General features: G+C 36.3%; 1 protein-coding gene across 1 annotated transcript in view; it reads right to left on the bottom strand.

The window, feature by feature from the left end:
* Stpg2 (sperm tail PG-rich repeat containing 2) overlaps nucleotides 1-16,717 on the bottom strand; it is a 618,919-nt gene that overhangs the window by 587,002 nt on the left and 15,200 nt on the right. The window contains exon 4 of the mRNA XM_047566745.1: nucleotides 6,752-6,916. Within this exon, the coding sequence (XP_047422701.1) occupies nucleotides 6,752-6,916 (165 nt within the window). The remainder of the gene's footprint in view (nucleotides 1-6,751; nucleotides 6,917-16,717) is intronic.

The following is a 16,717-nucleotide window of genomic DNA, read 5'->3' as shown; positions in this document are numbered from 1 at the left end:
ACAAAATACAAACAGAAGTTGGCACAGCTGGATGTTAGAGCTGAAGATAAAGAAACATGGAGTCACCAGCTCTGTCCAGGTAGGATTCAGACATGTATTGGGATCTTTTGGAACTAAGAGCAAACCAATCAGAAGGTGAATGTGAAAACTAATCCACAGTTAATCATGATGACTCTCACCCAGTGAGAAAATCTTTGTATCAAGAGTGGCAACAATAAATACTAAGGCTGGGTATATAGCTCAGTTGGTAGAATGCTTGCCTTGCAAGCTCAAGGCCCTGGGTTTGATTCCCAGCAACACAATATAAATAAATAAATAAATAAATAAATAAATAAATACTAAGAATTTTCTGTTGAATTTGCCTCCTAACACAGACTGGATTTATGCCTGTATTCTTACAGTATGCAATTGTGCTATGATAAAAAATCTAAAAGAACTGTTTCATTAAAAGCACTGCTACTTTTAGACCCTTCTATTAGAGCATAACACAAGGAAAGAAGGGTATTATCCCCTTCACTTCACCCCAGCTCATCCTGCAGTTTTAGCTGTACTAGAGAACACTGATGGAAATGCCCAGCAGAGAGCACCATCTGGCAAGCAACAAATGCCTGGTGGAGCAGCAGCCGTACACAGTGGAAACAGACTTGTTCAAGAGTATGGTTGGGACAGTCCCTGAGGAATTCTAGGAATATCTGGGAAAAGGAACTGTATGGAAAGCTTGAGGTCCTCTACATTGGTAAGTGGAGACAAAAAATTGTCTGACTAACAAACATTATTATTGTTATTATTTTCTTCATTACTTGTAACCCAATGAAGCATGGAAAACATATTAAATTTAAAAAATGATGAATCCTTATTTCTTTTAGAAATATTTCCAGCATTGTACATGGTCTCAGTGTGTTTGGATTATTATCTGCAGATTTCTTCTACTGCATTATAATGTAAGGAACAGAGTGGTATTTTCCTCTCCTCACCATGGACATTTTAGTTTCAACACCATGAGTGATGGATGATTCAGTCCTAGAAAGCACTACATCAGAGTAAGATATCATTGTTATTATTATTATGAGTAAGAATTCTAATTAATACATGATTCTAAAGCCCAGTCCCTTCCTTGTCAGATCCTTGAAGGTGTAAGGCTATGAGTAAAAATTTGAAGAATTCAAAGAGCTATCCCACCAAACTCTAAGACATAGAGTATACATTCACACACACACACACACACACACACACACACACACACACACACTGCTTTGGGACTCCTAACAATAACAAAACCGGAAATAAGACAGATGAACAATCCAAAGGGTCTGGGGTTGCAGATGCAAATGCTGTAACACCTAACTGAATGGCACAGAAAAGAGGCAGAGCCTGACATATTCAACACAGAAGCAGCTAGTAGACAGATACTGGGCACAAACCAGGGCATCCACTAGAGCAGCTGAAAAGTAGCTTGTTCCTATAAGGTCAGTACTAAGTCTAGACTGCTACATTCAACTACATTCAATAGAGCTTGAAGATACAGTGCCTCACCACACAAACCTTTCTTTTGCCAAAAGTACACAGGCAGTTTTGATGACAGAAAAAAAATATTTACCATTTATATTGTACTTTATTTTTACTTAGAAATAAAGCAGAATTTCATTAATTGTGCAGATTTATTCTACTGTACTGTTCTATAATATAGCCATGTTGAATATATTAAATATTTTACATAATTCATACAGAAACATGTCTAATATATTTATTGTAGTCTAGAGATACTTCAAAAAAGTGAATATTTTAAAAGAGCCCTGTGTTAAGTCATCGTTTATATCCTTTTTTTTTTTTTTTAAGCCTAAAACATCAAATTAAGCTAGGGATCAAACCAAGGGCTTTCTTAATGCTAAGCAAGTGCTCCAACACTGAACTATACCTCCCGTCCCATGGTAAGCTTTTATAGTAACTATTTTAACACAGCAATTCAGGACCTTGAGGTGAATTGTGTCCAAGAAGCTTTCCTCAGTTGCATTTACATTATTGAGATTTTTAACGGTTCAGCTATTGAACAATTTAAAAAGTAACAGAGTCAAAGGAAAGATCATGTATGTATGCATACATGTATATGTGCATACATACACACAAAATTCAAGACATTAGCAAAATTCTTTCTTTGTATACAGTAAAATTAATTTCATTTAAACCATGTGAGCTGATGACTACTTAACTGACCAACCTCTACATTACTCAGGTAAATGCTCAGTCTGAAATTCAATTTAAAAACCTCTTAAAAATTCATACAGAAAATGAAGAACACATTGATACACTTGATTTTAAATCACACCCTCTATTATGTCAAGAAGTGTTGACAATACCCACTCCAAGGTCACTGTCAACTTGGAAAGTCATTAGCAAATAAAATATGACTTAATTGAAGCAAACTCAGCATGGAGCTGCATTATTTTAAATGAATGCTGTAATAAAACTTCAAGAAGAATTACTAACTGCCACTCTCATTGACAATTAAATGAATGAAGAAGGGACTATGTAACTTTTACCCTCCCCCAATCCTTCCACAATTAAATATGGAAATAGAATTTGTAAAAAATTAAAAGTCCCAAAGTACATCAATTTAATCACTAATGGACTGCTTTTCAGTTAGGCAGCACACAGGTAGCTCACAGAGTGATATCATTACCAAATCTGTCAGTATCATAATTCCAACTGCAGATCTTGCTTATAAAATCCACCCCTGAAAAAATGGATATCTAACAGTTTCCTGGACTATTCTGAAAAAAAGAGAAAAGCTAAATTTTATCAGTTGAAATATTATACAAAATAATCTCTCTTTACAAATTAAATTTTGCTTAAGTTTTTGTAGAACACTGGATTCTATACTTAAGATTTTATCAGATACCTTCAGTAGATGTGACTTACCAGTTAGGGAGGAACCACAATAATTACTCATCTTTTAGATTATTTTCTTAATTTCCTACTAATAATTCACATCTAGAAACCGAGCCCACATAGGTACAGTCTCAAAATGCACCTAAAGGGCTCCACAGAATTATAAGAAATAAGATCTGTATCATTATGCAATAGTCTGTGAAGAATCTGTTGTTCTGCAGGTGAAATAGAAGAAAATCAAGCTGTTAGCCACTAAGCTTCAACACCCTACCTCTTGTTCCTCTCTCAATTCAAGATGGGAATTTCATAAAATATCACAGTTCGATTCCAACTAAACTTCACTGAACAGTCCTGAATATTAAGAACTATGCCTTTAATTCATATGTTAATCTATGTTTTTACATAATGTGTTTTCTTAAATTAGATTTGGATTTTTATTCTAGGAAGTACAAACTGGATTGACTCAAAAATTACTCAGATTATCAAATAAATTGGCCCTATTAATATTATGGAATAAATTTTCTTCTTCTTCTGTCTTTTATGAATAATTTATCCAGAAAGAAATCAAGTTTATAATCAAAGTAATATTTAGTCTTATGGGAAAAAGGTTTTATATATCTAATGAAGCTTGGAGGCATTATTTGGGCCTTCTAATTAATGACACATTATTACAAAACAAATCATTTTTAAAAAAATAATAATATAATTTTAGAGTAAGAATTATATTTTGAAATTTAAGTTAAGAGGACTCGGGGAATTATTCAAGTTAATGCCAAAAATTTATGGCTATTGTGAAAACTAAATAATAATTCTGGTATATCAGATTATAGTTTTTCCCAAGAATATTCCTGATAAGGCAATTAAGCACAAAGATGCTAAATAATTTGACAATGAGCCATTAAATATTTGGTAATGGACTCCAGAAACAAACCCAGGCAGTCCGGCTCCATTACACTGCTGCTCATTACTTGTCTTTCACCTTGTAGAAAATATCCTGATATCAGGACCATAGCACTTCTACCAAGTTCACTGTAATTTTTACAAAATTGATCTCTGTTGTTAAGGCATATCTTAATCGAATAGCTAAGATACTCGCCACTGTCTATTGGTCAGAACTAATAATTAGGTTGTTATTAACAGGTGATTGGCTTGTCAATGCCTAAAAGACGAGGTCTGGCATAGAGAGGGAAAGTGAAATATTCTTGAGACAAAAGCCTCATTGCCAGAAAGGAGTGGGAATTCTCAGGATGGAACAGAAAAATTATTATATAATTTATAATGTCCTTATTCTATAGTTTACCAGAAGTAACCAAGTTGTTCAAAGGTTTCATAATGTAGAAAGTTCATTAGGTCTTAAAATATCAGACTACCTATATTTGAACACAAAATATATCATTTCTAATTTCTTCCATAATTAATAGGAATCAAAAAGTTATAAATTAAGTTAAATAGTGCCTTATATATTTATTTTATCATTGTTCTTTAATTCTTTGTGTGAATTTGAGTTACTAATAACTTTTCATTTCCGCCTAAATTTTTTAGTATTTATTATAAAGAAAAAAATTCTGTTGCCATTTCCTTAGGAATGTCTTAATTTTCATTAATTTTCACAGAATAGTTTTGCTGATAATAAAATTCATGATTGACAGTCTTTTTTCCCACACTTTGATTATACCATCCCACACATTGTAGTCTGGATATGAGGTGTCCTCCAAAAGCTCCTGTGTTAATGCAGGAATGTTCAGCATTAAATAATTAGATTATGAGAGCTATAACCTAATCAGTGGATTGAACCATTTGATGGGTTAAACACCTGAAAGGACTACTTTACTGGGTAGTAACTGCATGCATGTAGGGCATTCCTGGAGGAGGTGGGTCAATGAGGGTACGCCCTTGAAAATTATTTCCTGTCCCAGACTCCTCCTTCTCTCTGCTTCCTGGCTATCATGAGGTAAGCAGCTTTCCTCCAGAGTTTCCCTTCTGCCAGGATGTTCTGCCCCACCTCAAGCCCAGAGTAATAGAGCTGGCTGACCATGGATTGAACCTCTGAAACTCAGAACTCAAAATAAAATTTTCTTCCCCTAAATTGTTCTTTGTCGTGTATTTTAGTCATAGTCACAAAAAGATGACTAACACATTACAGCCTTCTGTAGTTCCTAATGTTAATCACTAATCACATCTCTTTATATTTATCCTACTAGGAGTTGGTTGAGTTTCTTGTATGATTAGATTAATGTTCTTCATCATATTGGTGATGCTTTCAAACATTATTTTTTCAGTATTCACTTGTCCCTTTCCCTCTCTCTCTTCTCCTTAAGATTCCCATTACAACTTTGTGGATATGTTCAATAGTCAACCACATGTCTCTGAAACTATGTGTGTTTTTCTACATCCTATTTTCTTTCTGTTTAACAGATTGCATAATATCAACTGACTTTTCTTCAAGTTGACAGATTCTTTCCTCTCCCAGTTCAAATCTGCTGTTGGGTTACTGTAGCAAGTTTTTAATTTCCATTATTTCTTTTCAATTCTGAAATTTCTACTTATTTTCTTTTTCTATAATGTCTTTCTCTTCTTTATTGATACTATTTGGTGATATATTGTTCTTACACTTTCCTTAAGTTCTTTAGATATAGTTTCTTTTAGTCCTTTGAATATATTTTAAATAGCTGATTTAAAGACTTGGTTTAGTAAATCCAACAACCTGGCCTCCTCAAGAACAGTTTCTCTTATGTATATAGGCCATATTTCAATTCTTTATATGTTTCATAACTTTTTGTTGAAAACAGACATTTTTATAATATAATGTAACAACTCTAAAAATCAGAACTCCACCCATACCCAGGGTTTGTTGCTTGTTTAGTGATCTGCCTGTACTACTTCTCTAAATTCTGTATTCTCTGTCGTGTGTACCCACTGATGCCATTTTCCTGTTGCATCATATATTTTTCATATATTATATAAATTACAATAAAAATATTTTAAGAAAAAGCTATTAACAATTCAAAGGATATCAGACTCCAAGACTCCCCAAAATATCAACTACCATAATCCAAACAGTTTCTGAAGGTGCTTGGGCCTACATCCAAAGACAAAAACACATACGAATAACTGTAGTGCACTGAGAATGAAGATTAAATCAAATCCTAAGAATATCTATTCTTTGCCCAAGGTGTCTGTTCAGACTTTCATTAAATCTATGCCTAATTTTTGCCATTTTTCTTGGTAGGATTACTTCTTCCAGACCTCATAAAAGACCTCATAAAAATAAGTTCAAAGTACTATGTACTTCTATCTTATAACTGAGTAAGACACAACATACCAGCTATCTTTATTATCTGTATTTATAGATGACTAATATATTTTATCTGACTGAATGAAATCTTGACTCAACTCTGGCTAGGTTTGAAACTTAAGCTCTCAACAAGATAGATCTGCTATACTATGTTTGATATTTAATCAAAAAGAAGCTCCTTATATTTTTATAATCATTTGTGAAATAAATTATGATTATATTAAAATTCTTTTATAAATGAAATGCTCATATTCCTTTTCAAATTCAAGAAAATATTATCTGTGTATTTCATATGATTATACATCATGAAAAGAACTTCTAGTAATTTACACCTCTTTGTTCTGCCACCTGGATATATAGTGAGACTATATGTACATATGCCTTGCCTACAGAAACCTCTCACTCATAATCCTTCATCCTCTTCTGCTAACTGACTGTAGATGCCCATATGCATGAGAAAAAGAAATTCAACTGTATGAAGCCACTGAAATTTGCAGGTGTATTTGTTAGTGTTACATGAATTGAAACATATACAATTATAAACGAACTTCCAAACTGGATTATACTTACAAATTGAGGTTTGTAGTATGCTGGCCCTAGTGTGTTGTCATTAGCAGGTGGAAAGCGTTTTATAATACTGCCATCCTCATTAATATTATAACCATATGACTGCCCACAAGAAGGAATTGAAGGAACATCAATGCTTCTGTTAATTGTAGATGCTCTTGAAATTTTCTTTAAGGAAAACATTTTATGATTTTCATTCAAAGTCAAGCAAAAAGGGAATGAAAAGAAACAAATATTAAAAGTTATAAAAAGGCAACTATAAATATTAACCTAATATTTTTAAAAATAAAACCAAAAATGTTTATTTAGTAAAAGTAACTTAAAGGAGTGAATTAAAGTCTAAACTTACAAACTACAAGAATATATGCTATTAGTATTAAAACTATCATAAGAGAATTGTCTCACTTGAGTCTTGCTTAGTAGAGCAAATATTAATTCAAAAAGAAAAAACATGCCCTGCTTTGTCACTTCTTAACAAGGCCCCATACAGAGGCGGGAAGCTGATGGCTCCCTTCAGAGGCCTTATCTGTATAAAACTTTCCCCAGCAGAGATCCTCATTGTAAGAGATCCCACAGAAACCACACCGAACACGGGAAATCACATAAGGGAGTTTATTGAGCAAACAGAGTGTCTCCCTGCAGGGTAAGAGAGAAAATGAGAGGAAAAGAAAGGGAAAGAGAAAGGGCGCATGCAAGAAAGAGTGGAAAAGCAAGGAGGAGAGAGAAAGCAAGTCAGGGGGAGAGAAAAGCAAGAGAAAAGATGGCGGGGTAGCTACTGTGAAGCAGTTGAATTCCACCGGGCTATCAGGGGACCAATAACGGAGAAGGATACTTGCAAGCTGACTGATGAACCAATAGCTAGCTAGGATGTTCACAGACTGACAGTAGTTGGGAGGCGGGGGAAATGGCTGCAACGGAAAGGGCGGGGAGAGCAACTTTGTACAGTGCACTCATCCCTTTCCTCCTGTGCCCTGAAACCTTCACACTGAAGGATAAGTCCTAGATTTAAAACTGGACACCAGCAGGATATTCCAAAATTTGGGGCAGATTTGGGTTCCTAAGATGCACAAACTCTTGCACCAGTGGTAATTAGCCCCATGGCAAACTCAGCTGTAGAAAGCTGGCCTTTCCAGACAGCTGATGCAAGATCTTGATGGAGGAGGGCTAGTGAGAAGGTGGAGCACAAATAGTCGCAATGCTTGGGTTACCATGGAAACCAGAGTGTGTGCGGCCACAGCCTGAGCCAAAGAGCCATTGAGTTTGCCCCTTACATATTTAGGGACCAGCAGAACCTGCTGGGAAAAACATCCTCACCCCAGGCTCCTATTGTCCTAGCAAGGGTTGTTTTTGCACTATACGAACCTGCTCAACAACAGAAGCAAGGTTTCTTAAGACAAAGTTTCACCATTTTTTATTCATTCTTATTTACTATATATACATATGTGTGTGTGTGTGTGTGTGTGTGTAACTGTAAAGAAACATTGTATGCATTGTCTTTCTTTTCTATTCATGTAATATTCTGAAATTAAATTTCTTTTATTTCATTAAAAAAAAGCCACATAAGCAAACGTTATTATAGTACCTGCCTATGATCGCCCACCGCCTGCGGGGACAATCACAATGCCTATGCTCTTCTTTATAACAGGAACCAAAAGCAGTTTATTCCGCAAGTCTCAGACTTATATCGAGAACATCAGCCTATCAGAGAGTAGACTACCAGGAAAGTCAGCCTATCAAGGAACAGTCTCCAGGCAGATACCAGTATCGCCTCATGTATAACAGCCAACCAGAGTTACTTCCTAAAACTTGTTTATGAGTGCAGCTATGTCTGGCAAGCTGCCAGGCGCCATCTTAGAGATCAGGTCAGGGTGCAGCTCTGGGGCCCTCAGAGCCCACCCCTGACACCTGCCATAGAAAAACAAAGTTTATTTTTCAGTAACATTTCCTGGCTTCATTCCTCAAAACTCCTGACTCATCTCCACATTACCAGTGCCTCATATAAATACACTAATTATGCAAGCTACATAGCTGGAAAATGTCTACAATATGTCTACATGGAAACGGGGGGAAAAGTGGTTTTAATGATACTTTTGAAGTTAATTACCAAGTTGTACTTGAAAAGTATTTTGGGCATGTCAAGGCTTTCCAAAATACAGCCCTTATCTCCTTTTCCATCCCCTACTTCCTGTTGCTCTTCCTTAAATATTATACTCCAAATATTCCAAAGAACTCTGTATTGCCCTGAACATACCATGCTACTAAACACCTCAAAGTCTTCATTCATGTGGATTTCTCAGACTAAGAATGTTTCTAGTCATTCTTCTAACTACTTAGTGAATCATACTTTTCTATTTTTGTTGTTTTTTTTCAGTTATACATTACAGTAGATAGAGTTCATTTTGATAAAATTATACATGCATGGAATATATGTTATTCTAATTAGGGCCCCAGTCTTGTGGATGCACATGATGGTGGAATTCACTGTGGTGTATTCATATATGTACATAGGAAAATTATGTCAGATTCTTTTCATTATCTTTCCAATTTCTATCCCCCCTTATGGGGAGCCATCCATGTCTGGCAGAATCAGGTTTGGCTGAGCCATGGGATACAGAGGTCTGACTCCCAGGAACTGACTGACAGTCATAGGAGAATGTTTTAGGTCCCAGGGAGTAAGAGGTCCTGTGTAGAGTGGCTCACTGTCTCAGAATGTGATAATTCCCTAAGCAAATGGCTTCCCTAACTCCACCCCATCCTGTTCCTCACAGAAGAAGCCCCTCCTGTCCAGGCCCCTTTACCTTTGTGACTACAAATAAAGGTGAAGGTGTGGTTCTCCATCTTATTGGAAGCCAGATCTGGTATGGCCCTATCTGCCACACCTCCTTCCATTTGAAAAGAGTATTGGTTCTTCGTTTATTGAATAAATAATCCTATTAGTAATTGATTTATAGCCAGCACCATCCTCCAATAGTTATCCCTTCCCTCAATCCTCTCTGGATGTGACCGAACACCCCACACCCACTCCCTTCCCTTCATCCCCCTTGGTCTAATCTACTGAACTTCTATTCTTCCCCTCTGGGTTAGTTCCACATATCAGAGAAAACACTTGCTTTTCGGTTTTGGGGGATTGGCTTATTTCACTTAGCATGATAGTTTTGAAATTCACCCATTTACCAGCAAATGTCAAAAGCAACTTTTTTTTTTTTCTTTTTTTTTTTGATACCGGGGATTGAACTCAAGGGCACTTAACTATTGCGACATCCCCAGTCATTTTTATATTTTATTTAGAGACAGGGTCTTAAGTTGCTTAGGGCCTAAGTTCCTAAGACTGGTTTTGAACTCCTCCTGCCTCAGCGTCCTGAGCTGCTGGGAATAAAGGTGTGCACCATAACACTTGGCTCATTCTTTATGGAGGAGTAATATTCATCATTATTCATCATAATTTCTTTATCCATTCATCTGTTGATGGGCCCCTAGGTTGATTCCATAGCTTAGTTATTGTGAATTGTGCTGCTATAAACAATGATGTAGCTATGTCACTGTAGTATGCACATTTTAATTCCTTTGAATATATACCAAGGAGTGGGATAACTGGGTAAAATGGTGATTCCATTCCTAATTTTTTTTTTTTTTGAGGACTTTCCATACTGCTCTCCAGAGTGGTTTCACCAATTTGCAGTTCCACAAGCAATGTATGAGTGTACCCTTTTCCCCCATATCCTCACCAACATTTGTTACTTGTTTTCTTGATAACTGCCATTCTAATTGGAGATAAAACCTCAGTGTAGTTTTGATTTGCATTTCTCTGATTGCAAAGGATGTTGAACATTTTTTCATACATTTGTTGACTAACTGTATTTCTTCTGTGAAATAGCTGTTCAGTTCCTTAGCCCATTTATTGATTATTTGTTGTTTTGGTTTTAAGTTTTTTGAGTTCTTTATATATCCTGGATATTAATGCTCTATCTGAGGTGCAGGTGGCAAAGATTTTCTCCCATTCTGTAGGTTCTCTCTTCCCACTCTCATTTCCTTTGCTAGAAAGCAGCTTTTTAGTTTGATGCCATTCCATTTACTTATTTTTCATTTTACTTCTTGCACTTTAGGAATCTTATTAAGGAAGTCAGCTCCTAAACAAACACATTGGAGTGTTGGGCCTACATAATCTGTAGGTACAGGGTTTCTGGTCTAATACCTAGGTCTTTGATCTACTTGGAGTTTTGTGCAGGGTAGAGATGGGGGTTTAATTTCATTCTACTACATAAGGAATTTCAGTTTTCCCAGTACCATTTATTGAATAGGCTATCTTTTCTCCAGTGTGTTTTTGGCACCTTTGTTTAGTATAACTGTATTTTTGTGTGTTTGTCTCTGTGTCTTCTATTCTATCACATTGGTCTTCATGCCCATTTGGATGCCAATACCATGCTGTTTTTGTTACTAGAGCACTGTAGTAAAATTTAAGGCCTAGTATTGTGATGCCTCCTCCTTTGTTTTTCTCATTAAGGACTGCTTTGGCTATTCTGGACCTCTTATTTTTCCAAATGACTACTTTTTCTATTTCTATGAAAAAAGTCATTGGGAAGAGATCCAAGATTATAGACTAAAGAGAGGCTGCATTCCTTGTAGCTCCATAACTTGGGACTCAAACAGAGAAAATACTGTTGCTTTTCAAGACAGTCTTTGCTGCCCACCAATCCCCTAATGTTTACTCCATTCGTTCACTGCGATAACCTGCCATCTACCAGCATCTTGACAGCCTTTTGAGTGCAGATGGCTCACTGACCACCGCCTATCACTGACCATTTTCCCATTTGCCCACCTTTCACCTACCCATCACCCACTGCGCAACAACCACCTAATAATCCTCCACTGTTAGCCTGCAACTGCCTGCAGACCACCAGCAGATTGCCTGCTGCCCACTGTTGCCTGGAAGTCCATTGTCACAGTACTCCCAGGTTTGGTTGCAAGCAGGTGCTACCATCTTAGGACAATAGCCAGGGCCTACAGGTTTGCCACTGCTGGCCACTGCCATTTAGGGTTGTAGTCACCTCGGTCTGGACTCAGACCAGGGCATGGAGATTATAGGGGTACCTGCAGGTCTGGTTGCACTTGAGGTCTTTCTACTCAGTGTGGTAGTGTCTGCCATCTGACTGCATCTTTGCAGGGTCACTCTTTTATGTGAGTGCATCCCTGGTGGTCTCTCTGCAAATTGAAAGGGCATTGAGATCTTGGGACTGCAGCAAGACAGGGCCTGGGCAAGCTGAAATGTAGGTCCATCAGATTGCGGCTGGGTTTGTGTGGGTCAGTCTGGGTCTGGAAAGCCTGTGGAAAGCCAGAAACTAGAGGCAGTTCCCCGGGGGAGCACAGGTTGTAGCAACTGGAAAAAACTGGGCTCTCTCCAGCTCAGTGAGTCCTGAAGTATGCAGGGATGGAAGGGGACAGCTATAAGATGGGAAGACTGTAAGAGGGTGTGAGGGCATCTTGCCTCACCCACCCAACCTGCCCACTGGACTGAGCTAACATCAAACTTCAGACAACCACACCTATTGGAGGAGAAAGGAAGCTGAGAACATTTTTGAAAGCCAAAGGAAACAATCGTTCAATTTTCCATTGAGACTTTCCTCCTTTATTTATTTATTTTCCACCCTCTGTCTCACACCTCTACCATCTTTGAATCCCAATAGTTTTCATGCATCAATTTATTGAGGAATGGATATCTGAATAGTATATGACAGTTTCATTGTGTATTCTTATAATTTTACTTTTTACAAAAAATGTGTACTTTTTTTTATCTCACCCACCTATCTCCCTAGATTCTCTTTCTCACTTCTCATATTAACAGCCATCCTCTATTAAATTCCTCCCTTGCTCTTACTATAAATTTTTACCTCTATCTTCTCTCCATCTGTCTCATAAACATCACATCTTACACTACTTCTGTTCCCTCACTGTCTACTATTTGAAATGGTAAACCCTTTTAGCAAACTTACTGTTTATATTGTAGACAACAATAAAACACTTCACTTCTGTCTATTGTGACAAAACTGAAATGCCTAATAGAAGTCATTTGGTTTAAGGTGGTATATAGTTTGCATTAAGCTCCTCCTTAAAGGTGAGGTACTGGAAGCCTTCAGGGACACTAAAAGACTACAGGGTAGAAACTGTACTGCCTCAGCTCCATAAGGCAAGATGACAGACACACAAACAACATGAAAAAAAAACAAGGGAAAAAGTGCCTCAAACAAACCAAGATGTTCCAACAATAGAATCCATAGACAACACGGTAGAGAAGGCGTTTAGAAAATACATGGTTAGACTGATCTTCAAAATAAGAGATGGTATTGGAGAGAAAATACAGGAAGTGAAAGTTCACTTCAATAACAAGGCAAAGATTATAAAAAGGAATGAAGCAGGGCTGGGGTTGTGGCTCAGTGGTGGAGCACTTGCCTAGCATGTGTGAGGCACTGGGTTTGATTCTCAGCACCGCATAAAAACAAATGAATGAAATAAAGGTCAACAACTTTAAAAAAAAAAAAAGGAATCAAGCAGAAATCCTTGAAATGAAGGAAACAATAAACCAAATTAAAAATTTAATGGAAAATATCACCAAGAGACTACACTACATGGAAGACAGAATCTCAGGCAATGAGGACAAAATATATACTCCTGAAAATAAAGTTAACCACACAGAGAAGATGGTAAGAATCCATGAAGAGAACTTCCAAGAAATATGGGATAACATAAAAAGACCAAATTTAAGATTTACTGGAGTAGAAAAAGGAGTGGAGATACAAACCAAAGGAATGCACAATCTTTTAAATAATACAGAAGACTTCCCAAATCAAAAGAATGAAATGGAAAATCAACTATAAGAGGCTTACAGGACCCTAAATATTCAAAATTACACAGAACCATACCAAGGAACATTATACTGAAAATGACTAACACAGAGAATAACGATAGAATTTTAAAGGCTATGAGAGAAAAAAAAAATCACATATAGGGCAAAAGAAATTTGGATATCGGCTGATTTCTCAACACAGACACTCAAAGCCAGGAGGTCCTGGAATAACATATTTAAGCTCTGAAAGAAAATGAATGCCAACCAAGAATTTTATATCCAGCAAAATTAAACTTCAGATTTGAAGATGAAATAAAAACTTTCCACAATAAACAAAAGTTAGAAGAATCCATAACTCGAAAACCTGTACTACAGAACAATCCCAGCAAAATATTACATGAGGAAGAAATGAAAAAAATGCAAGTCAGCAAACGGAGGAACTACACTAAAGGAAATCAAAAGAGAAACTAAGTCAACATAAAACCCAAAAATAAACCAAAATGACCCTGAATACAAATCATATCTCAATAATAATTCTGAATGTTAATGGCCTAAACTCATCAATCAAAAGACAGAGACTGGCAGATCGAATTTAAAAAAAGACACAATATGCTGTCTTCAAGAGACTCGCCTCCTAGGAAAAGACATCCACAGACTGAAGGTGAAAGGTTGGGAGAAAACATATCACTCACATGGACTGTGTAAACAAGCAGGGGTTTCCATTCTCATATCAGACAAAGTGGACTTCAAGTCAAAGTTAGTCAGAAGGAATAACTAAGGACATTTCATACTGCTTACAGGAATCATACACCAACAACACATAACAATCATAAATATATATGCCCCTAATAGTGGGGCATCTACATAGATCATACAAATCCTTCTCAACTTCAAAAATCAAACCACAACGCAATAATACTAGGTGACTTTAACATATCTCTCTCACCACTGCATAGATCTTCCACACAAAAACCAACAAAGAAACTGTAGAACTAAATAATAAAATCAGTGCTTTAGACTTAACAGACATATTTAGAGTATTTCATCCATCATCACGCAAATATTTTATTCTCAGGAGCACATGGATCCTTCTCTAAAATAGACCACATGTTATACCACAGAACAACTCAGCAAATACAAAAAAACAGAAATACTACCCTGAATTCTATCAGATCATTATGGAATAAAATTAGAAATCAACAATAAAATAAAAAAATAGAAGTTACTCCAACACTTGGAGTCTAAATAGCATGCTACTGAATGATGAATGGATAAAAGAAGATCAAGGAAGAAACAAAAAATACATAGATAGACGTCAATAAGAACACTGATACAACACATCAAAATCTCTGGGACACTATGAAGGCAGTGCTAAGAGGAAAATTCACTGCATTGAGCTCAAACACTAAAAGAATCAAAAGTCAACACATAAATGACCTAACATTAAAATAAGAAAATTTGAAGACATCGACAAATTTCTAAAGACAAATGATCTACCCAAACTGATGCAGGAGGACATACACAATTTAAACAGATCAATTTCAAGCAATGAAATAGAAGACTCCATCAAAAGCCTACCAACCAAGAATAGCCCAGGACCAGATGGATTCTCAGTTGAGTTCTACAAGACCTTCAAAGAAGAATTAACACCAATACTCCTCAAATTATTCCATGAAATAGGAAAGGAGGGAACCCTACCAAACTCATTCTATGAGGCTAGTACCACCCTGATACCACAACCAGACAAAGACACATCAAGGAAAGAGGACTTCAGGTCAGTATCCCTCATGACCATAGACACAAACATTCTCAATAAAATTCTGGCAAATCACATACAAAAACATATTAAAAAGAGAGTACAACACATCAAGTGGTGTTCATTCCTGAAATTAAAGGTTGGTTCAACATACAGAAATCAATAAACATAATATATCACATCAAAAGACTTAAAGACAAGAATCATATGATTATCTCAATAGATGCACAAAAAGCATTTGACAAAATACATCACCTCTTCATGTTCAAAAACTAGAAAAACTAGGGACTGTAGGAACATACCTTAATATTGTAAAAGTTATCTATGCTAAGTCCATGCCCAACATCAATCTAAATGGAAACAAAAGCATTCCCTCTAAAAACTGGAAAAAGACAGGGATGCCCTCTTTCACCATGTTATTCAACAACGTCCTTGAAACTCTAGCCAGAACAATCAGACAGACAAAAGAAATTAAAGAGATATGAATAGGAAAAGAAGAACTCAAACTGTCACTATTTGACAATGCCATGAGTCTATATTTAGAAGATCCAAGAAATTCCACCAGAAAACTTTTATAATTCATAAATGAATTCAGCAAAGTATCAGGATATAAAATCAATACCCATAAATCAAATGTATTTCTCTACATAAGCAAAAACTCCACTGCAAGAGAAATTAGGAAAACTACCCCATTCAAAATAGTCTCAAAAAAAAAAAAATTTAGGAATCAATCTAACAAAAGTGGTGAAAGACCTCTACAATGAAAACTACAGAACACTAAAGAAAGAAATTGAAGAAGACCTTAGAAGGTGGAAAGTTCTTCCATGCTCTTGGATAGGCAGAATTAATATTGTCAAAATGGTCATACTACCAAAAGTTTTATACAGATTCAATGCAATTCCTATTAAAATCCCAATTACATTCCTCATAGAAATAGAGAAAGCAATCATGAAATTCATTTGAAAAAATAAGAGACCCAGAAGAGCCAAGGCAATCCTTAGCAAGAAGAGTGAAGCAGAGGGTATCACACTACGTGACTTTAAACTATACTACACAGCAATAGAAACAAAAACAGCATGGTATTGACACCAAAATAGACATATAGACCAATGGTACAAAATAGAAGACACAAAGACAAACCCACATAAATACGGTTATCTCATACTAGACAAAGGTGCCAAAAATATACATTGGAGAAAAGATAGCCTATTCATCAAATTGTGCTGTAAAAACTGGAAATCCATAAGTAGCAAAATGCACCTCTATCTCTCACCCTGCACAAAATTCAACTCGAAGTGGATGGAAGACTTAGGCACTAGAACAGAAACCCTGTGCCTAACAAAAGAAAAAGTAGGCCCAAATCTTCATCATGTTA

This window comes from Sciurus carolinensis, chromosome 10 (assembly GCF_902686445.1).
Source record: "Sciurus carolinensis chromosome 10, mSciCar1.2, whole genome shotgun sequence".
Lineage (NCBI taxonomy): Eukaryota > Metazoa > Chordata > Mammalia > Rodentia > Sciuridae > Sciurus > Sciurus carolinensis.
Note: the sequence above shows the minus strand (reverse complement) of the source record. Positions and strands in the feature narration are given on the sequence as shown.